The 22490-nt window shown below is 37.5% G+C and overlaps 1 protein-coding gene across 3 annotated transcripts in view; it reads right to left on the minus strand.

Moving 5' to 3' along the window:
• LOC129355748 (casein kinase I) overlaps positions 1-22490 on the minus strand; it is a 30961-nt gene that overhangs the window by 7004 nt on the left and 1467 nt on the right. For 2 of the 3 annotated variants that reach the window (XM_055025360.1, XM_055025359.1), the window contains exons 2-9: positions 19799-20744; positions 17997-18066; positions 15386-15534; positions 15062-15296; positions 13994-14079; positions 13791-13875; positions 13519-13667; positions 11011-11091 (exon numbers count right to left, since the gene is read on the minus strand). In XM_055025360.1, coding sequence (XP_054881335.1) covers positions 11011-11091; positions 13519-13667; positions 13791-13875; positions 13994-14079; positions 15062-15296; positions 15386-15534; positions 17997-18066; positions 19799-20047 — 1104 coding nt within the window. In that variant the 5' untranslated portion in view covers positions 20048-20744. Of the gene's footprint in view, positions 1-1378; positions 4092-11010; positions 11092-13518; positions 13668-13790; positions 13876-13993; positions 14080-15061; positions 15297-15385; positions 15535-17996; positions 18067-19798; positions 20745-22490 lie in introns of those variants that run through there. The other variant, XM_055025361.1, reaches the window with a different exon arrangement.

Here is a 22490-nt window from a genome sequence, read left to right on the forward strand (position 1 = left end):
GTAACCAGCTTTACTGGGTACCTGTGCTGAACAAAGACTCACAGACTTTGACTCAACATTTTTGTGAAATAAGATTAAAAATAAATAAATTAATTAATTAATTAATTTAAAAAAAAAACAGTTGAGAAACAACATCAGCTGTCAGTGAATCACCACTGAAACTACGACTGCAGGTAACAACAGTTGGCATTTGATGTTTGTAGCACAATTCTGTGTTTCAGGCCTGAGGATGAGGAAAAACCCATGAACACAGTTAAAAAAAAAGAAAAAGAAAAACATTTTAAATAGAACCTGTGACTGCCTCCACGAGGACTAAGGCCTCCATATTGTCGGTCGTGCTTTGCCCTTGCACCACCACACAGCACCCCCAACAATAAACATTTGAAAGATCTTTTGAATTTAGGCGCGTGAGGCTGATTTGTTTCTCCGCTTCTTGCACAATGTCCTCACATACAGGAAACAGATTACTGAATGAATGTTACTGTTAGATTTTACACAGTCACTGAGAGCCTGGCTTGGGGACAGAAATGGCTGTTTTTGGTTTCAAAGCGAATCCAAATGTATTTAACAGAGAAAAAAGAAGACAAAGATGTCTCCAACATTCACAGGACTTTCTGGTGCTTCATGGCAACTTGCTTTGTTTTTTGTGTATCTTAGATTCCCCTCTGGATTTCCGTCACTGTGCTTTCTGATTATCTACATGTCACATTCAATAGGCTGAGTTTCATTTGTCATCAGGGAACATCAAACAAACTGCAATATCAGGCCAAGAGAATCCAACATGTGGAATATTCCAGATTTTAGATCACAGTGGTCCCACCGTACTTCTGAGAAAACGAGGTCACTCTTAACACGACAGGACTCTCTTTAGATTACGTCAAGAGCCATCTCAATAATCAAAGTGCCCTTAAAACCTTCAGAAAAGGAAATCAGGACAGAAATTAGCATGAAATCCTTGCCGTGTTTATAAGGTACCACTTAAGTCATCCAATCAGAAGGTCCACAGCAGGGTTTCCCCTAGTGTATTATGAGCCTGGCGGCCCACCATGCTTTACTGCGTTAGTGGTTAACGAACTGGCGCTAACCTCAGCATGCAATTTCAGCCCAGGGAGGAGATTTTGCGCTCTCCTTGTAGTCACGCATCACGCTGGTTTTATATTATTTTATTATTATTCTTAGTATTATTTTTCCGGTTACAAGATGCAACAAATCGTATCAAATGCTTTGTCCACATACTTAGACTCAGTGCGCACAGCCGCGCAGAGATCTGAGAAACTCGAGAAACAAACTTAAGCAACCAGAACAGTTTCTGTGATGCTTATTAAAACTCAACAGACAGAAATTGAAGAACTAAAGCCACATTAACAGCACTGAATTACATATACTCATATCTGCCCGCAATGCAGCAGATTTAACTCATCATGCAGGGCCGGTCCAAGGCTGCATCACTCACTGCATTACTTTACCACTGAAATCAATTCAATATTTCATCACAGAGGCTTTATTTGTAAGTGGTATATATAATAAATGTGTCACAGACAAACCTGAACACAACCTTTTCGTATTCACATTGAACGCTCCAAGTTACAAAAAAATCACAGCAATGTAATGAACAATAAACATTTAAAGGGGTGGGTGGAAGAATAAACTTATTAAAACCCACCCCTTCTCCAGCAACTTTATAAAATCATCCTATTTACAAGTATTATATCAGTATAATTCACAAAAGAGCAAAGACTAAAAACGGTATCCCTGGTAGTTTGGATAGAACAAAAATTGATAACTAAAACAGAGGAACAGAGGTAATAGCAATCTATAAAAATCAAAGAATAGCCCATATTTACAAATAGCATTGAGAAAAGTTACTAATTATAATAAAAGGTCAGTGTATATTCTCGTCTTCTCAAATGCAACATGGCTCCCATTGAATTTCTACTCCTGCTTTGCCAGACACTCAATTTCCCAGTCTCTCTCTTAGTCTCCCTCTCCCTAATCTGTACACTTCTCTGACGAATGGATTCTTTTCAGGATGGCTCTGTCTTTTGCCGGCATCTCCATGAACTCTTGGCAAGAGAGGTTTATGTTTGTCTTGACAATAAATATGGGCTTGATGCCATGCTTACTGAACAGTGAACCTATTTCTGGTATCAGTCCATATGTCATTCATTATGGAGAATACCCCCTCTACTGACTTACAGGTAAACACAAGACAATAGAGACTAATCTAGCCAGATTTGTGTGTGAGATGTACTTTTCTTCAAAGTGGTTAAACACTGCTCTCCATCTCTGATTGAGTGGTGTCTCCAATTTTCTCCATTCATTCAAGTGAGCCCCCCTTTGGGAACTCATGCCGGGCAGAAACCTCGTCAAATAAATCATCTTCTTTGATGACGACATTTGGGCATTTTTCTTTAAGTGTGTCTGTGGCCTTCTGGATCTCTTCACACTGAGGTGTCTTCTTTAAAAGGAGACAGGGTAGGTTGTTGAAACTGTCTGCATGCTTTCCCCATGCTTGCAAATAGTTCACAGCCGTGGTGAAGAATGACTTGGAAGTTTTGAGGAAGGTCTCTCTTGACAATGCACCATTTTGGTGCAATTCAATATTTGAATTGCTTTTGAGTCCTTTGGCCAGCAGGGGAATGAAGTTGTCACCCCATTTTGCTATAAGTTTTGCCTCCAGGTTTTTCAAAACTGCAGCAGACTCCACAGCTGAGCAATTCTGACAATCAATCATTTTGATACCGTCACTGAAAATGGTCAGGTTTCCATGGGCAAAGGCCAACAACATTTCAGTCAGTGGATCTTCGAAGATTCTCTGCAGAACAACAGGGCATTTTTCTCAAGAGAGAAAATAAGTTTTCAGTGGCACATACATTTTCAGCACTCTTTCCAGAGCGGGTATCATGGACAGCCAGCGGACATGGCTGTGTCTAAGGATGTTATGATACTCCTGACCAACAAACTCGCAAAAGCTTTTCAGTCGTTCAACTCTAACAGTAAAAATATAAAAAATAAAAAAATATTTTTGTGAGAAGGTTTTCAACATCAACAGGAATGGTATCTAAAGCTGTTCTTGTTGCACTATGAATGATGTGGGCAGGACAACCCAGGCCAATCACCTCCCGCTGCAGAGAATCTTTTACCTTGGTGTAAACATTTACCCTTCAAGCCCTATTCAGTCCTACAAAATTGGTGTTTGTGTTTTTCGAGGTTGTATTTTTCAATCACCACCAGGATCTGAGCTGCAAGTTCTTCTGCCGTTTCTCCTTTGAGCTCAACAAAATCAAGCAGTTTTATTTCTACTGACATGCTGCCATCATATATTTTGCAGTATCTTACTATTATTGGTAAAAGCTTCAAATGCCCATGATTGGAGGAATCTATAGACAGGGACACAAACTCAACCTGCTCTAGATCCTTTGTTAGCATAGTCATGCCTATGGTGCAAAAATGTTCCTAACTATGGCATCACCTTTCGTCCTTGCACATGAAAACATTGGCTCATAAAGCTTCCTTGTCAGTTGTGCTGTGCAGTCCATAGACCGGTAACTACAATTGTGTTTCATTGTGTGATATGCTGGGATTCCCTCCTGCATAGCTAAATCATATTCTTTTTGAGAAGGTTCTACCTTTTTGAAGAATGTTGTGACAGAGGGAACACCTACACTAGCAGTTAAAGAGGCTTTGTGTTTCTTTGTTTGCTGATGCTACACCACAGCAAATCTTTCATCACTGCCAATAGAAAATGATGACTTACAAAGGGTGCAGTGCACCAATGTGTCATCTTGGTCTGGTCGACAAGGACGAAGAAATGGAAATTCTGCTTGTAATTTTTCTGTGAAATGACACTTCCTCTTCTTTGAAAGAGCCATCTTGTAATTACCAGTATTCGGTTTTTTGTCTTCTTCCTGCTCCACCTTTTGATTTCCAACACTCTGCCTATACTCTTTGCTTTACTCTTTTTTTATCTTTCTATTTCTTTCCTCTCTCTTCAACTCTTCTTACTCTTGCCTTTTTCCTCTGCTCTCTCTCACTTTGTTCTATCAGTCGCTCTCTTTTCCTCTCCTCTCTTCAATCAGTCTCTTGCTACACTAAAACAGAGACATAATATAATTACAATCACCTCCAGAAACATTAAAATGTATAACATATTTAAATTTTTATACAGAATGAATAAAATTAAATGTTTGTTTCCTGAACTAATGAGCGAAAAATTCTAATATAACAAAAAAATATATGTATTTGTATGTTTGTATGTATAGCTAAAAAAATATGCTAGTGTTTCCACCTTTCAGAATTTAATTTAAAGGACGCCCACCACAGCTTCGGGCCATGACCTCCATAGCGAAGTTGTCCAACTCTTATCGGGTAGGGTTGACACAGCAGTGGCATGCTTTATTATTTTATTTATTAATTTTGTTTTTATAAAGGACTCCTCAAGAAAACAGTCATCTCCAGTAAGAGAAGCACTATTTCAACACATTTTTATTAAAGTAGAAATAATCGATCAAACCACAATATTTAACAAAAGGCATAACAGAAAACTGAATCAATCAGAACATTGTACCATCTTCTATCTCAGGAGATGATGAATAACTATTCTCTGATGAATGCGTCGTCTAAGACATTTGTGCCTGCAGTATTACTGTAAATAACGCGAAATTGAGCTACTTATTTCATTTATCCTCTTTTTAGCACTTACTGTTTTTACTTTATTTTATTTGTACAGTCTATGGCTTACTTCTGGTCTTTGGTGTGATGTTTTTATTTTATCAGAATAACTTCAGCTGTATATATTATCAAACTCCAGCTTAATGACACAGAACGACAAAATGTAGATTATTAGCAGCCCCTTGACAGTGTGTAGGACCTCTTGCCACGACAATGTAGCTGGTTTTAATATTTTTTCTGTTTTGTTCCTTGCCGTTACATTTAGATTCGATGTCTGTGTGTGACAGATGTGTCTAACCATGGGCATTTATGAAATACAGAACAAATCGTATCCCGTATATCAGAACAGAGAAATCTATTTGGACGAAATCGTCCAAATAGAGGACGATTTCGTATTTTACAGGATGGATGGTATCCCTAATTTGTTTTTAGCATCATTTTTATTGTGAATCACACCTTTTTTACGGCAAGGATCAGCCCAGTCCAAGATACAAGTCCATACCATCACGGGTCAGCTCCCCCAGGATAGCGCGAGCTACTCACCCGACTGCGGTGAGTAGCTCGCGCTCTCTTCTAGTCCCTGCTCTTTGAGGGGTTTTTTTGTTCTTTTTAAAGGCGACGTGCTCTAATCTTCTGCGACCATCAGCAACTCTACCGTAACAGCTGTTGTTGCACACAACATGCTAACTCTCACTTTATATTTTCGGTTACCGTAATAACAGCTTAAACACACACACAAATAAATCTTATTCATAAAACGCAAACTCGGGAACATTTCCGGGGACAGCTTTAGCCGGGAACAAGTCGTGTAAAACGGGGAGTGTGCCCGGAAATCGGGGACGTCTGGTCACCCTACTGTTATTACTGTTCTACCGTGTTGCTGCTGTGTTACTGCTGAGTCACAGGCAATGTTTGGAAAGAAAAGCTAAGGTATATTATTAAAACTGTGAAAACTCTGTCTGTGTACCATCTTTCTTTGTAAATATCTCATGTTTCAATGTAGGTACATGCGGCTTATGAAATACAGAACAAATCGTATCCCGTATATCAGAACAGAGAAATCAAACTGGTTTTTCCTTTAAAAATGTACTGAGTGCGGCTTATAATCAGTTGTGCTCTATAGTCTGGAGAGTACAGTAATTTGTTATTTATCAAGCCCTGTAAATTTGCTGCCTTGTCTGATCAACCAGTTAGAAATATTTGGCTTTTTCTCAGGATATAAATTAAATTTGAAAAAGACGCAGGTTTTGACCTTCGGTTATACACCATCAGAAACGATACGTGGAAAAAATAATTTAAATTGGAACTCTACTATGATGACATACCTAGGATATAAAGCTAACTTTATATCCTAAAGTTATAAAGTTAACTTTATTAAAGTGGACCAAGAAATTAGGAGGGATATTAGAAGGTGGGATACCCTAACATCAGATTTCAGCACAAGAATTTAAGCCATAAAGATGAACACATTACCAAGGTTATTGCATCTTTTCCTGGCATTACCTATAGAAATCCCGTACAGACAGTTTAAAATATGGAACCGGATTACATCTGGATTCATATGAAACGCTAAAAAACCCAGAATAGAATTTGTCACTTTACAATTACCCAAAGACAAGGGAGGTATGGCTTTACCTGACTTTAAAGAATATTATCATGGTGCCCAAATAACGCCCATAATAAATATAAGTGCCAAAAATTATGAAGCGAAATGAAAAAATATTGAACAAAAAGTCCATGGAAGAGAATTGCGGAGTATGATTGCAGATCTCGAGACCACCAAGAATACACTTGAAAAAATTAATTAGTAATAAATACAATTAATAGTAATAGTAAAACTATTACTAGTTTCTCACTGGGTAATGAGATATTTGGCTTTTAACTATGGCAAATAATATATGTAATATATATATAATCTGGAAATGCAAATTTGAGGAACAATTATGTTTGATCCAGTTCCCAGCCTACAACAAATATTTAATTCAAGACCTACAATTTAAACAATGGCTAGAAAGAGGTTTAAGAGCGTTATACGTAGTCCTTAAAGATGGGCACTTCAGAAGTTTCCAGGAACTACAGCAAGAGTTTGCTCTAAGAACTCAAGATCACTTTAGATATCTACAATTAGGGAACTTTTATAACACAAAGATAAAATACAAAATAGACCAAAATGAAAATGGGATTGTCAAAATGCTGATCGAGACTTATAAGGGTAAAAAACACAGAACAGTGTCCATATTCTATAAATATCTGTTAGAAAATAGAGGCACTAACACATTGGAAATTGAAACAAAATGGGAAAGGGAATTGGAAATTCTGCTAACGGAAGACGACTGGTTGAATATCTGGAAGACCCAAACTACGACATCCTCTTCCAGAATTTGGAGAGAACATTGTTGGAAGAATATAATCAGATTTTTTTACAACACCCAACATTACCAGTAAATTCAAATCTACTGTTCAACCGTGTTGGAGAGATTGTGGAGTACATATTTTTTGGCTTTGCCCTAGAATTACACAGTTCTAGAACAAAATTCACAAAAAGATTGCAATAATATTAGGTTACACAATACCTAAGACTGGTCTGGTTTTATGTGCCACCAACATTGTATTAAGTACAATGTTGTACTTAATAATGACTACTATTTGTTTAATATTATGTTGGGATCCAAAAAGGTGATAACTAGAAAGTGGTGCCAATCTGAACCTCCCACCACAAAGGAATGGATACAGACTGTGAACTCTTTGAGATGGAGATTCTAACACATAGACTGAGGACACAAGAAGAGCAACGTCAGGATAAATGGGAAAAATGGACAAACATCACATCAACGCTACAGGACTAATTTTGGGTATGAGCGGTCCCCTTGAGTTTTTTGTTACTAAAATAAGAGCTTGCCCAGTGTGTAATATTTGTTTTGATTGTTCTGTGTTTTTTGTCTCTTATATTTTCTAAGTATTGTTTGACTTTTCTTTTTGAATGTACTCTAAAAATTTCAATTAAAAAAATTATATTCTCAGCAATTATTGTTAAGCTGCATTCCAGATCCATTAACAAATAAAAAGGCGACTTAAAGACCGACTGACTAGCAGAACAGGAGTTTAAATTAGCTACTCAGGCACCACTGTGTTCATAAGAGGCTCATTAATAATAGATAACTAAATATCAAGCCTGGAAACCTGATATCATTTTTAATGTAATCTTTTCCCGGCTTGCGGGGCGCAGGCGGTTGCCACGGCAACGAATGTGCTTAAACGACACAGTGAGACGAAGAGTAAAAAGGTACGATGGTATTGAGTTGATCACCTGTTCGGGTTGTTTTACCTTTGTTTACCTTCGCTGTGGTTCATTACAGCCGCTGGAGTTTCTAAATGTTCAATAAATGACAAACTTGGACTAATTACCTCGTTCATTTGCAGTAAATATCACACCAAACATCAGATAGGACAAATATATTTGATAAAGTTTTAAACAAATGGCTTCCACCACAATGATTATGTGAAATTAAATTAATTATATCCCAGATTTAGAATATTTGCCTTTACCTCTGCAGAGCTCTTTGGTTCCTCCTATCAATCTGTAGTTTCTCATATTGACGTCATCAAACCAAATTTCAGATCTACCATAACTGACTGATACCTGATGGCCTCAGGTTTACAACCAGCTTCTGACTGAGAAACCAGCAACCTGCTTCCAGTGTCTGAATCTCACTGAGGAAGAAACTGCATTAGGTTTTCCATCACTTTATCATTTCTGATATAACTGATGGATATTCGTATAGAAAATGAGTCAATAGGGTTTCATTTACAATTTTTATGTCTTTGTGTCATGAGGTAGATCTCAGCTGGCTGGTGAGAGAAAAAATAGATCATGGTCTCAAAAAGTTTGGGCTCCCCTGGACTAGATAATCAAATCAGTCTCTCAACTACCTTGCCTGTAGGGATTTTTAATGTCCAGCAGGTGTCAGTATTCAGTGACACAGTATCAATACAGTTTTGCTATGGGTCTAAATCAGGGGTCAGCAACCCGCGGCTCTTAGTGCCGCCCTAGTGGCTCTTTGGAGCTTCATCAAAAATGTTTGAAAATGGGAAAAGATGGGGCTGGGAAATATATTTTTTGTTTTATTATGGTTTCTGTAGGAGGACAAACATGACACAATCATTCTTAGCGTTTTCCAGTGCCATAAAAATGTGTAGAAGAAACATTCAATTCTACAGTTCTTGGACCGAATCATCTGCATTCGTTGCCAGTGTGGAAGAATTGCCTGAATGTTCGCTCTCCCAGCAACAAGTTGTCAAATAACTAAAAGAGGACCGTACTTTCCGGAGCGCACCTCAATGAAAGCCGAAACTTGGAAAAAAATAAAAAACTGAAAACATACATAAATAAGCGATATAGTAATTTTCATCAGTATACATTTAGAATGACACTTAGCGATATTGTTTTGTGTCGTTTGCTCAGGTCGGGTTGCTCATGGCTGCTTTGTGTTACTGTTGCACTGACTTGCTTGGCATTTGCACAGAAATTGAACTTAAACTCTTAATTTTATATACTTTACGTTTTCAAAAGGCTGCCGTTTTATTACACTCCGTTTGTTGTTTTTGTGATCACACACTTAACGGTGATTATTTACGAAGAGCGATCGTCGTTAAGCAAACTGCATTTCGGGGCAGATTTTCCATGTTCCACAAAGGGAAAAAAATGACACTTTCCCTGTCGCTCTTCATAATAAAAATGATATCAAATATCTGATTTCTTTATTACGTTTCTTTAATTTTGTAAATGCGTTCATATTGTAACAGAAGGTAAACTTAAAGCACCATCGTACAACTGAAGAGTCACGTGATGCGTCATTCCTGCAGGGAAAATAAACATTTAATCATGAATACTAATTATGTATACACTTAGTCATTTTGATATACGCTAATATAAACACCTAGAGCCTGTTTTGCCTTCTATAAAAGCCTTTTATACGGCTTTTACTTTCTTGCGGCTCCAAACAGATTTGTTTTTCGTTTTTTGGGTCCAATATGGCTCTTTCAACATGCTGGGTTGCCGACCTCTGGTCTAAATGCTTCATGACGGCTCATTTACCCATCACTAATTTTTACTTTTCCTGTCTACGTGTATCCTTTAATACAAACACACGGTGGACCACTGGGCTTAGCAAGTTTTCTGGGGGAAAGCCTGCACATGATAGGTTGCTCAGACAATGAACTGAAACTTCCTTTGGCACACCAGCAACCAGAACCAGTGATCGTGGGAGTAACTCGTAGTACTGCATGCTTTCCAAACCAGCGCTAGGTACATTATAGTTTCAAAAAAAAACATACAACAGAGAAATCCTCTAACTTGCTGACCAGACTGTTGTACTACCCACACTAGCTCAACATTGTTTTTTTTCTTTTTTTTTGCTGATGCCACTAGGTAGATTGAACAAATTTGGCACTACTAACTGTCTAACTTACTGTAGTTACTATGGATTAAGATGATTATAAAAATAAAATAAAATTTTTCTTAGGTTCCACTGAACCTTGGTTCTGCATCTAGAAAAATCTCACTGATGAAAGTTAAGCAAGTTATTCTTGCTAAAAAATAACAATGGAAGCCAGAAGGAGAAATGAGAAAAGAACAAAAAGCCTTTTCAAGCACTATGTCAAAGAAACTCTGAAGCTGACTGATAAGCAAAATGAGACAGATGAGCAGTGCAGTGTGGCTTGTGTAGTATGACAGAGAAAATCGCTTTTTTATGGTTTAAGATAAATGATGTTAAACCATAAACTCGGGCTATCAATAAGGATTCTTTTAGTTATCGAGTACAAACATAATGACAATACAACACAAAAAAAGAAAAAAGTACCAACTTAATTATGAAGCTAATCAATTAAATGAACTAAATGACGCACAGATAAATAAAATAAAATTGACTCAATTTGTTTGTCTTGGACTAGCTTTACAAATAGTGCTGCTGGAAAAAAATGCAGCGTTTAAAAACGGGGGGTTCTTAATGGGGCCATCAAGCTACTTGCAGTCGCTGCCCAGACTGATTCTCAAAGCCAGGCTACTCATTGGCTTTGAGCAAGCCGATGAGTGACATATCAATTACGCAGATTTTATGCAGCATATATTCTTTGTACAGTTTTGGCTTGATTATTGCTCTGAATATGTTGTTTTTTTAAGTAAATGGCCTAATTTTGAGTCTGTATGCTCCAGTTAATTAATAATTGATTGCTAAATTAGTTGATGATTATTTTATAATCAATTAATCTGATTAACCTTTTCAGCCCTTCTGTGCACAACCCCTACCCAGTTCTGTATTTGTTCTCCTGAGCATGTACCTGGTTTTTGGTTTGAGGTGCTTTCTCCCGGTTGCTTGTCTGAAGTGGAGTTTCAGTCGCCACAGGACCAATAGGAGTCGGCTAAAAACAGAGAGCAGGAGGGAAAATCACTTTACTACTGTGCAAACTCAGCTGACAACATGGCTATTTTTGTGTAAACAGAGAGGGGCTGCAGTGTTACAGGGGTAAAGCTGCTATCACAGATTTGAGTCCCACATGCTCTCCCCTCTCTCATTACCCACTCTCCTGTCTGACCTCATATAAAGGTCACTAAAGCCAAATAGAAACCTTAAAAAAAAACTAACACATGCCTGCATATCACTACAGGTATTTTCTGTTAGCTAGCACTAACTAACGGAGAATATTGTTTATTCTGATTTTACCCACTGCCAAAAGTTTGGACCGATCCAGCTCTAAGAAGCTTTCCAGGAAAACAGAACTACTTCCAAAGGCAAAGAAGAAGATTCCAAAAGCTGATTGTTGAATCAAATAGTGCTGCAACATGTTTATCAGACTGATGAGGATGAGTCAAGTTTATGTAGGGCTGAGTGATATGGCTTACAAATAAAAAATCTCTGATTTATTCTTGCCAGTGCAGATTTAATCAAAGTTTTTCTTGCCTTCTTTTCTAAAAAAAATAATTATATATGAGAAAAACAATTTTCAAAAAGGGGATTTTATTTCAACTATCACTTCTGTGAGTTGTACGACACACTACTGAGGCCAGGACAAGAACTTTTGTTTTATTACAAGAATACAGTCACCACATTATCAGAATAAAGATTTTAACAGAAAAAACATCTTAATATTACAAGGAAAGAGTAGTGGGTTGTTCCTCCAATATATGAGGTCACAGGTAGTGGCAGCATTGCTCCTACCTGGTAGCCCTGTCATCCCACTGCTTACCAGTCGGTGCATTGTACCTCACACGTTCATATTCCTGACAGACTGCGATGGAGCTGAATAATTTTTTTTTTCTTTTAAGTTTTTTTCTTGTTTTCCAACTTTTCTTACTTTGTTGAGTCATCATTTTGGAGTTGCTGGAACGGGTCTCTATTTGTTTTTGTCTGTGTAACCCAAACATATGTTGAAACCATACCTTTTCAGGGCAATTCAATCCGCCTAAAAGCATAAGATCGTTATAGAACATCTGTTGTCTGGAAGCTAGACGGTGTATAAGTCCATGTCTGTTAAACTGAAACAAATGTTACCATAGCAAAATGTTTATTTTTGGCCCTGGAGAGGATAAGTTATATGACAAAGACAAATAAGACAAATTTTGGAAGATCTGCAGTATATTCTGTAATTTTCTTGAGGGGTAATAATATTAAAATAGGCTGGAAGGATGAAGGTTTCTGAGAGATGATTCCACCCCTACTTTTTATGTATTTATTTATTTTTATTATTTTTGATCTTTCTTTTTTGCTGTCCAAGTAGTGCAATACATTTAATCTCATTGTTCATATGTACAGTGACAAACAATAAATTCCATTCTATTAATGTGGCAACATGATTGATCATTTAGGTTTAAGATATTGCAACAATGCAAATTGTTCTTCAACATTTGTGTTGTCTCTCTATAGCCATATGAGGGGCATGAGGTTTGCATCTTCTTTATGGATCATTGGCAAAACATCACTGTCACTCTCCTGTATGCTCTGGGTATCTTATTCTCTTGATTTTGTATGTGCCTTTGAGTTCTATTATGTTTATGAATAAGAAACAAACTACTTTCATAAAAAGAATTACAAGGAAAATGTCATTTCAATGAGACAAAATCTTCAATCTGACATGACCGGCTCAGTTCAGTGTCCTGCTTCTCATAATAATTTTATGCTGGTGTGTAACAGGATGAAATATTTTCTTATTTGCAAAACTTATACTGAAGTATAACTTCTCAAGATGCTCTACATTCCTCTTTTATTTATATTTTTGTGCGTTGGAGATCTCATTATAAATACTTTTTTTTTCTGACTTCATTACTGTCAGATGACTTAAAATATCAAAAGAAATATAATTTAAAAAAACTTGGTCTTCATACTTCATCATAGAGTTGACCTGAATTCAAAGTCCAAATAATAGAAGTTGTAAAACACACATTGTTTTTACAAAGTGTTCACTTTGAACTATGGAAACCCAGGGAGCGCATTGGTGGAAAAAATCCTGATATTCCACCAATAACTCCTTCAAAAACCAAAAATTTGATTAATCGATAATTTGACGCATCACCCAGCCCTTTATTAAAAGATTTCTGAGTCGGAGACAGATTTCAAAAATCACGTCCCTCACCCCAAACTGCTGAACCTTCAGACACCTCCACAGTGGCTCACAGTGTGAGTGCTTGCTGCTGAATGACTTCAATCTCTGTCTACCTGAACCCAATCAGATAAACACAACACAGCCTCCATACTGTGCTGAACTCAGCAATGATTGAACAGAAAACCTACAAGAAGATCTCAGAGTAACCTGCTGCATGAAAAGAGCACAGAACCCACACTTATCACTAACCAGTGGCTTTCCGGTCCAGTCATACTGATAATCGAAGATGTATCCGCTCCTGTCGAAGAGGTCTGTGAAGAGTTTCCTCAGATAATCGTAGTCTGGCTTCTCGAAAAAGTCCAGCCGCCGCACATATCGCAGGTATGTGGCCATCTCTTCTGTTGTTTTCATACAATAGCAATGCGTACACATACAGTCAGACAGTGGAATCTGATACTTTATCACAGTAAGCAGTGAACAAAAACTGTTTTTTGGCAACAAATAGACTTATGATTACAAACCTGGGAAATTCTCACAGAGCACCTCTATCGGTGTGTCTCGCTTCGTGTCTCCTATTTTCTGATAGCGTTCCTTCAGAGTGTCAGCCTAAGGCAGAGAGGAATGGAAGTAATTCAGAGGAAAGTTCCACATGGAACCTTGCCATGGATTAAGGGCAAATGTTTTAACTTAAGAATAAGATGAGCACTAATTGCTTTTTTCTTACTTTTAGTCCTTGCCATGGCAGACTGCCCCGCAGAAAATACATGAACATATGGCCTAAAGCTTCCAGGTCATCTCTTCTGCTTTGCTCTACAAAGTCAAAGTTAACATGAGAGAAATAAACCTGAGCAAGGACATAAAGCTGAAGATTAAAGCCTGACTAACAGAGTTTGCTTCATAAAACACTGACAGGGTTTTTACAAACATCTGAAAATTCTAGCATTATTAGAATCAAAAGCAGCTTAAGTTTGCTCAGGATTGTGTGAACAAACTTCAGTTTTCAAGTGCTCTCAGCGTACACACAAAGTAAAAATAAATTAACTTTAGAGAGATAAAATAGAATATTAAGAAACAATATGAACATGTATTTACAACCAATTTCCCAATTTTTATGAAGAATGAAAAAGAGGTGGCTTTTTGAACCTTCCTAAGAACTAACAGAATGAACTAGTGCTTCTAAGATCTTACATAACAAATGAAGGGCTTTCGTCTTTATAAAGAATACATTCATTGAATGTCCTCAACTGATCTGCACTGACAGTGTTATATTATAGTGCTATATTATTGACATATCAGTAATACTTCCATCTATTTTTCTTATTTGATTGTGTTGTCTTTTTTTAAGATTTCTTTCACCAAAACAACCAAACAAAACACAACCCAGAGAAAAGTCCATCCATAAAATGGTGGTTTTTTTAAAAAGACGATGCATTTCCTAGGAGATCACTAGTTGTCCTTTTTTAATAAGTCATATGATATTTGTGGCTCTAAACTAGCTCTGTTTAGCTGGACTGATGGAAAAAATGTCAATGGATGGTGAAGGTAGCAAGCCTCCTGCTGCAGAACTTCAGAAGGTCAACTACAGCCTCAGGTTAAAAAAAATACTCTGTTTTGAGTCTGGTCTTCAGGAATTGAGACAAAATTATTAGTTTGCAACATTGATTAATCAGTTTGCAGTGAATGATCAATAAGCAACACATATTATGTTTTGCCTTATGTGCCAAACCATAAGCACATGTTTTGGTCACCACATCCCATGAGTGCACACAAAAGCAGTCATAGAAACACTCACCTTTCCCTAAATGTGTATTGATGCTCATGTATCTGGCAGTTCCAGTCAAACTCTTGTGTTCTCTGTATGGGATATGTTTCTTTGTCTCAGGGTCTATGTATTCTTTTGCAAGGCCAAAGTCTATGATGTGAATGGTGTGTTGCCGTTTGGAGCCGGGTCGGCCCACCAGGAAGTTCTCAGGTTTCACGTCTCGATAGATGAGGCTCCTGGTGTGGACAAACTCCATTCGGGTTATCTGAGGGAGATGACGACATCAGCACCACTTACAAAAATCAGACACAAGCTGTTTCTGAGGCCTGAGACTTAAAGAGCTAAATGTCTTACCAGTTGTATGGCTATCATGAGTACAGTTTTTAGAGAGAAAGTCCTGTCGCAGAGGTCAAACAGGTCTTCTAGGCTGGGTCCTAGCAGCTCCAGAACCATGGCATTGTATTTCCCACATGGTCCAAAGTAAAACACCTGAGGTACGCCCTCTGGAGGACCAGCAGAGGAAAACAGGACAACAAAACCATCATTGGCTTTAAAAAAAAAAAAAAAAAAAAAAAAAAAACAGCCTTTCAGTGCTCCACACTGAATCTCATTAGAAGACTGAAAAAGGTTAGCCTGGTAAATACCAGCCATATGTTCGTCCAGAGACTCTGGGCTCTCAACTGTTGAGAAACGATTTCTTCCTGGAGTGTGGACTGTGTGGAAGTTTGCAATTTTACCCAATCAATAACCTATGCAATATGCCAGTTCGACATTATGAAGCTTACTAGAAATTACCTGTGCGCTTAATAACCATCCGTGTTATTAGTTCAGTGTTAATTCAATAGTTAGAAGCCTGACCAACACAAACTGAACAGTTTCCTTTCTTTTTGCTGCTTCCATTGCTAAAACTACAGGCAGACTACAATTACAAAACATCACCATTCACAACTTCTTATGTTCAATGATTGGCCTGTTAGAAAACCTGAAGGCAATCCAAGCAAATGGGAGAAATCCAATATGAAGAGAGATTAGAATTGTGCAGAACTGCATAGGAAGACAATGGCTAGGTTAAAAAAAAGTATGGTTTTTACTAAGATTTTATCTACAAGGCAATCACCAGCTCTTATTATCTGAGTCATTAACAACAATATTGAAATCTGAAATTGTGGCTTACATTTCAATGACTTTGAAAGTTTAATTTTACAAAAATAAGAAGAAATGAGAAAAATCTGAAGATTTTTACTTCATCACCTCTATCAGGTCAGAAGTATCAAACAAAAAAGTAGTGGAAAAAACTAACTGTTTTGAGGCCGCATATCAAGAGTGAACCATAATAATTAGAATCTTAAATAGTTACATACTCTGCTTTTAAACTTGGCAGATTTCAGTTTTCTGGCCGATCGCGATTACTGACCTTTAAAAGCCTGACCTGCCAATTATGATTTTGGCTGATACCATTTTTTAAAAAATGTTGCAAAACATAGCAAGAAAGTTTCTGAGTTGGCAACAGTGTGGTGACTATTGTTAACTGCAAACATGACCTGGTGGGCGGGTCTCTCATAGCAGAGCAGAAGAGGATGGTGGTTGATTTCTATACCTTTGCCAAGGGAGACAAGATCGGTAGATCTGATCAGCTTCAGATCTAAATATCGGCTGATCTCCCAAAATTAAACACTTGCAAAAGCTTGTTAAGGTTTGTTAGGGCTCCCTCTGATGGCCAGCAATACTTTGGTGACTAACAAGAATAGTTAATGGTTTGATTTAATAAGACAATATGTTTTCTGTATCTGCTCTCTTCTCAAACCCACAGTCGATCGTGGCAGATGGCCGCTTACACCGAGCCTGGTTCTGGTTCTGCTGGAGGTTTCTTCCAGTTAAAGTGGAGATTTCTACATGTTTTGTCTGCTACATGCTTGCTCAGGGATTGCTGCAAAATCAACTACACAATGCAAGCGACTATACCAGCGTTGCATGTTCGTCCAGGAGGAGTGAATGCTGCAAGTCAGTGACTCCATGCTCTGGTAAATAGTTCCTAAACAAACCCACTAATGTAACCAACGTGGAATCTGTTTGTATGATTGGCCTGACCTGTTTTTGTAAAGTAACTAAAATAATAATAGGCTTATTTGTAGAGAATTAAAACTGAACATATCTAGTTTCCATAAAATTAAGAGTTCTGATAAGCAAAGTATGAGATATTGATCATCATCTCATTGTGGAACACAGCATAAGCCAACATGTGAACAGTTTGTCCCTGAATTTGTAGAATGCTCGATGCAGACCTTCTCAGGTCCACGCCTCTTCGGCAGTTAAATAAGAGACATTCGATATTATGTGTGCTCAATCCTTAAATATACACAAACCCCAACAAAAATGAGAGAAATTTGGATTTTGGGTGAAACTTCAGGATGAGCCAAACCTTTCCGGGTGAACTTGACATGATCTTCTCTGAACGTTTGAATGCACATGTTCAATGTTTCAGTTCTTCTTGCACAACTTGCTCTTCTCTAACAAGGAGCTCAAAGGCAAAATTCACAACAGTAGTTTCATTAGTCAATTGTCAATACATTTGCTGATTTTATCAGAAATGGTGTTTGAAGAGTCCTCTTCATCATTCAAGTCGACATCAACAACTGAAGAACCACACCTCTGCACTGAGGTTTCAAACATGATGCTCTCAGATCAAACTGACTGCTGAGCTCAGAGCGTAATCAGCTGGTTACAACAGAGACTGGAACAGTCACAGGACGTCCTTGAGCTGCTCAACTCCCGGAAATTTAAAGGCAGGAGTTTAAATTCCTGCAATTATATCTTTGCAAAGATATTATATATCTTTGAAAAGTGAATTTTTGACATTTTACATAACTTTCACCCAAAAGTCAAACATACACATTTTGTGAGTGGTGTATAATCATCCTTAAAAAGTAAAAAAAAAGACACACCTATGAAGTGTTGTCACACTTACCTGAACTTCCCAGTTGTTTGTAAAAGCGATATTCTAGATGCAATTGTGGTGCTCGGGACTTGATGGGTTCCTGTAAAAGAAGAACCAAATCAGAATCTAAATCATTTTTAAGGAATCTTCATGAACAGCACTGAAACATGTCCAGTTTAAACCCAAACCATTGTGAGAAAATCACAGATGTGATTCAGTCCATCTTCAACTAAACTCAGCATTGTATTTGTTTAAATATGGATCAGCTCTTTTCACAATTTTGTTTTATTGGGTTAAAATGTTTGATTCTTTTAAATTTTTGGCAAGAAAACCAAACACGAACTGAAATTCACATAAACAAAAAATACCACAACCACAGACAAATAGTGCACTGGCAGCAACATGCTCTGAGGTTAGTTTTCTGTTTTGTTGCCACGGACTCTTTTTCTTGAGTCCAATTTATTAAAGCCAAACAAGTGACAGCATTACTTAGGAAAAACAGAGAAAGACCAGTGCTGTAACACAGAGGGCCCCTGACAACAGGATCCCTTTCCTTTCTGCTTCTACATAAGCTATGCTCTAAAGAGGAAGTTCCCCTGTGAACTTTACGTGTGTATGTATATATACTGCTTAAAAAAAGAAAGGGAACACTCAAACAACACAATATAACTCCAAGTAAATCAAACTTCTGTGAAATCAAACTGTCCACTTAGGAAGCAACACTGATTGACAATCAATATCACCTGCTGTTGTGCAAATGGAATAGACAACAGGTGGAAATTATTTTCATATTTATTTCATTCATTCAGATCTAGGATGTGTTATTTGAGTGTTCCCTTTATATTTTTGAGCAGTGTACATGCAAACAGCTAAACGAGTCGGAGGAAAAACAGAACCATTTAATCGTAACAGTTTAGAAGGAACAAGACACTTTGTAAAGTTGGATGAAATCATGAACAGCTATAAATAAATACCACCAGCTTTTGGTCCAAAATGTCTGCTGGAAGTTTATTATGAAGATAACTTTTCTTTTTTAGCATCACCAGGCCCAAGGATGCATAAGAATAGAAAAGAATGGCTTTGCCAGAAGAAAATTGTTATGGCCTAGTCGGCGAGCAGAACTAAATCTGACAGAAAATCTAAGGGTTCACCTGAAGTTGGCTGTGGACAAGAGATGTCCACAGCCAACGTGGCATTTGGAGAATTTTGGTGAAAGGGGGCTAACAATACAAAGCCGAAAATGCTGGGATACTCCAAATGAAGACTGGACGTTGAAACTGAATGAAAAGTTGTTTCAACTATGTATTTATCTCAGGGTGTGCACCTTTATGTAGTCAGGTTACAGGAGCTTCATGAGTTTGTATCTCTTTTCCAGAATAAATTAACACATACTCCCTCCAAGGAGTCCAGTCACACTGACTGATAGGTGATTATGAATTTATTTTAAAAATTCAATAGTTTTTTTTTTATTTTTCTTCAAGTATGTGAAGAAAATACTTGACTCAACCAAATCAATCAGGACATCAAAGTGGCAAGCAATTTTCAGCTAACAGAAAAATAAATCTTGGGAGAGTTAAACTATATAAACATGCCGCACTGGGGTTCTAATTTGTAAGGAAATTACTTTACGTCTTTAATATCAGAGGACTATTGACCAATGCTCTAAATATTTTATTTTTTATTTAATATTTATTTTACCAGGATAAAAAAAAATCCATTGAGATTAAAAACTTCTTTTTCAAAAGAGTCCTGACCAAGAGGAAGCAACAAATGCACAACTGTAATGTATTGTATTTAACTATATAAAAACACAGCCTGAAGAGGATTTTTACCAGTTTGATGGCCACATATTCATTGGTGTACAAGTTCTTTCCAAGTCGTAGTTCTCCAAAGTTCCCACACCCGATCTTCTTTCCGACCCGGAAGTTTGGCCCAACCATCAGAACTCCTGAGCCAGAGCCAGCAACTCGGCCACTGTGTCCTGATCTTCCCCCTGCCTTCCCAGACATCCTCTTCCCATCTTCAGCCTCCCCTTTCCCTCCACCCCCTCCTCCACCAACTCCACGCTTGTCAAAGTCCATCAGTTTGTGGTAGCCTGGCCTCTCCACGATTAGGCTGATTCCATGCACAAACTGCAAAAACAAAACTGCTGCCTAGTGGCTTGATTTCCAGGTCTTGCAGTGATCAAATACAGAGGCACACACTTTGGCTGTAAAGGGTGAGTTGAATTAAAATGTGGAATCTTGTGCGACAATGGTATGGATACAAGATGACTAAAAAAAAAATTTTAAAAATGGAGAAATGGATTGGAGTTAAAGAACGGGATCTAAAATTTAATGACTTTAAAATTATTTAAGACAGAGATGGTAAAAAGAGTATTTGACTGAAAGTGCATCAAATTTGAAGAGTACAGGGTGAAGAGGCACAATTAGGAGTGACTTTCTGTCCCCCTTGAAGGGGCCAGAAATGTTAAAGGAAGATGGAGGACTGATGTGCAAGGACTGATGTCCAAATGCTGGGACACTTTATAAAATCAGAAGGGTGCCCTTGTCTAAGGCTTAGACAGGTCAATCCAGCATGACAACACTCAGTAAAGGAGTTCAGAGGTTTCACCTCTGACCTTCAGCTAGGACAAGACCTAGATCTGCTATCTGACTTCCTGCCATACGTTTCAGGAACCGAGCAAGCCTTCAGTACCGGTACCAGCACCGCTACTTGGTCTATAGCACCACATAAGGTTCTGGTCCACGGCTCCAGAAATGCTGTACACTGGGAAACCTGAGAAAACATAGAGAAACAGATTATTTAGTTCTCATGTAAAGCCATAATGGCATGGATTTTAATATTCAAGTAGTCAATGTTTGATCTGTGGCTTCATTAAAATGATCAGCCCATGCAACAAAGTTGATTATTTGTGTGTTTTGAAAGACACCCAGAAATAACATAATGCTCCCAGTTGAGGCCTGTGTTTTTACCCTGCCACTGTTAATATATGTTCTGTGTCACAATCAACTGCACTGACTTATGCTACATGGCATGAATTAAAGCAATTATTTGTTTCATTAAATGCATAAACTCTGTGTTACAGAGACTACATTATATGTAACTACATATGAAAGCTTCCTGTTTCTGCTGCACACAGTCTTTGAACTGTTCCTACTTTTATCCACATTTTTTCATCTTCTCTATATTATCTACAATGAATAACATCAGGCTGTGACTCTGTTGGAAAGATGCCTGAAAAGCAGTGATATCATTTGCTTTGTCTCATTGACTGACTTTGTGAAAAAGTCTTAAAGTGAACCTTTATTATTTAAAAAAAAAAAGTCCAAGTAAAGATAAATGTACAAAACAGAAAAACAACATAATATTTCCTTTTGCATTGGGATTAATATATATTTTCACTTAAATCTAAATCTGCTGAAATTGGAACAGGCAGGCCAAACCTAAAAAAATATAAAATCAATATTGAAGATCAGATGTAGAATTACAAACAAGCATTTATAGTTACTATTTGTGTCCTTTATATTATGGTGGTCATTGAGCAGGAAGCTGCTCTGTGGATTAAATAAAGTAAATACTTTTTTGATGTTTTTGACCTGCGTTGACACTGAGTTAACATGGAACGACTTTTTGAGGTGGATGACTCTTTAACCACTGTAAGCTTAGTGAAGCAAAAACTGCAAACAAATTCGTAACGGGAAAGAATAATCAACCCAGCCTAATGAAAGGGCAAAGGAGAAACAAAAGTCTGAAGAGGAAGAGGAAATGTCTGAGACAGAAGTTGAGTCTATCAATGCTGATGTTATTAACAGGAAAAAAACAGAATAACGTGACCCAGTAACGGTAACAACAGAAACAATAAGCTCCCTTATTCTTGATGTCATTTCTCAAAATGCTAAATAAAAAATTATTAAATAACATAAAATATATGTTTTGTCAGATCATCAACAGGTATTGGTATGGGTAATTAATAGATCAGACAAAAATCTGAGCACAACGGCAGCTACTACGGCAGTTTAGTTTTTAGGGAATTCTGTGCGTCGAAAATAACTACTTTGTAAGAAAATTTTAAAAAGCCTCAACTGTGCAGCTGTATCAGCTCTTTGCTGAGAATCTCAACTCGCTGCGAATGAGGGAACCATAATCGGCTGAATTTAATAATGTGGGAAATTAGGTTGCTTGAAAGTTAACAAAAAGCAGATTTCATGATAAAATGTAAAACAATAAATAAATAAAAATTAAAAAAAAACATTCTGCTTGGCAAAAGTTAGATCTAAGCCTTTGATTATACCCTTCAAAGCAGGTCAGGCTCTGCTGTTGTTTCTGCCCTCCCACAGCAGCCTGTCAGATTGAGCAACTCACAGGAAAACAGATGATCAATGGTGTTCTATAGCTAGTGGTAAGGAAGGGTTAGACACGTTTACTCCCACAACATGAAGCCCCCAGAACAAAAAAACAAACAATATTTCAATTAGGAGATCTCATATGAATGTGGCCTAAATAACAAATAAAACAGCAGAT

Source organism: Poeciliopsis prolifica, unplaced genomic scaffold, assembly GCF_027474105.1.
Source record: "Poeciliopsis prolifica strain line A6 unplaced genomic scaffold, Auburn_PproV2 SCAFFOLD144, whole genome shotgun sequence".
NCBI classification, from domain to species: Eukaryota; Metazoa; Chordata; class Actinopteri; order Cyprinodontiformes; family Poeciliidae; genus Poeciliopsis; species Poeciliopsis prolifica.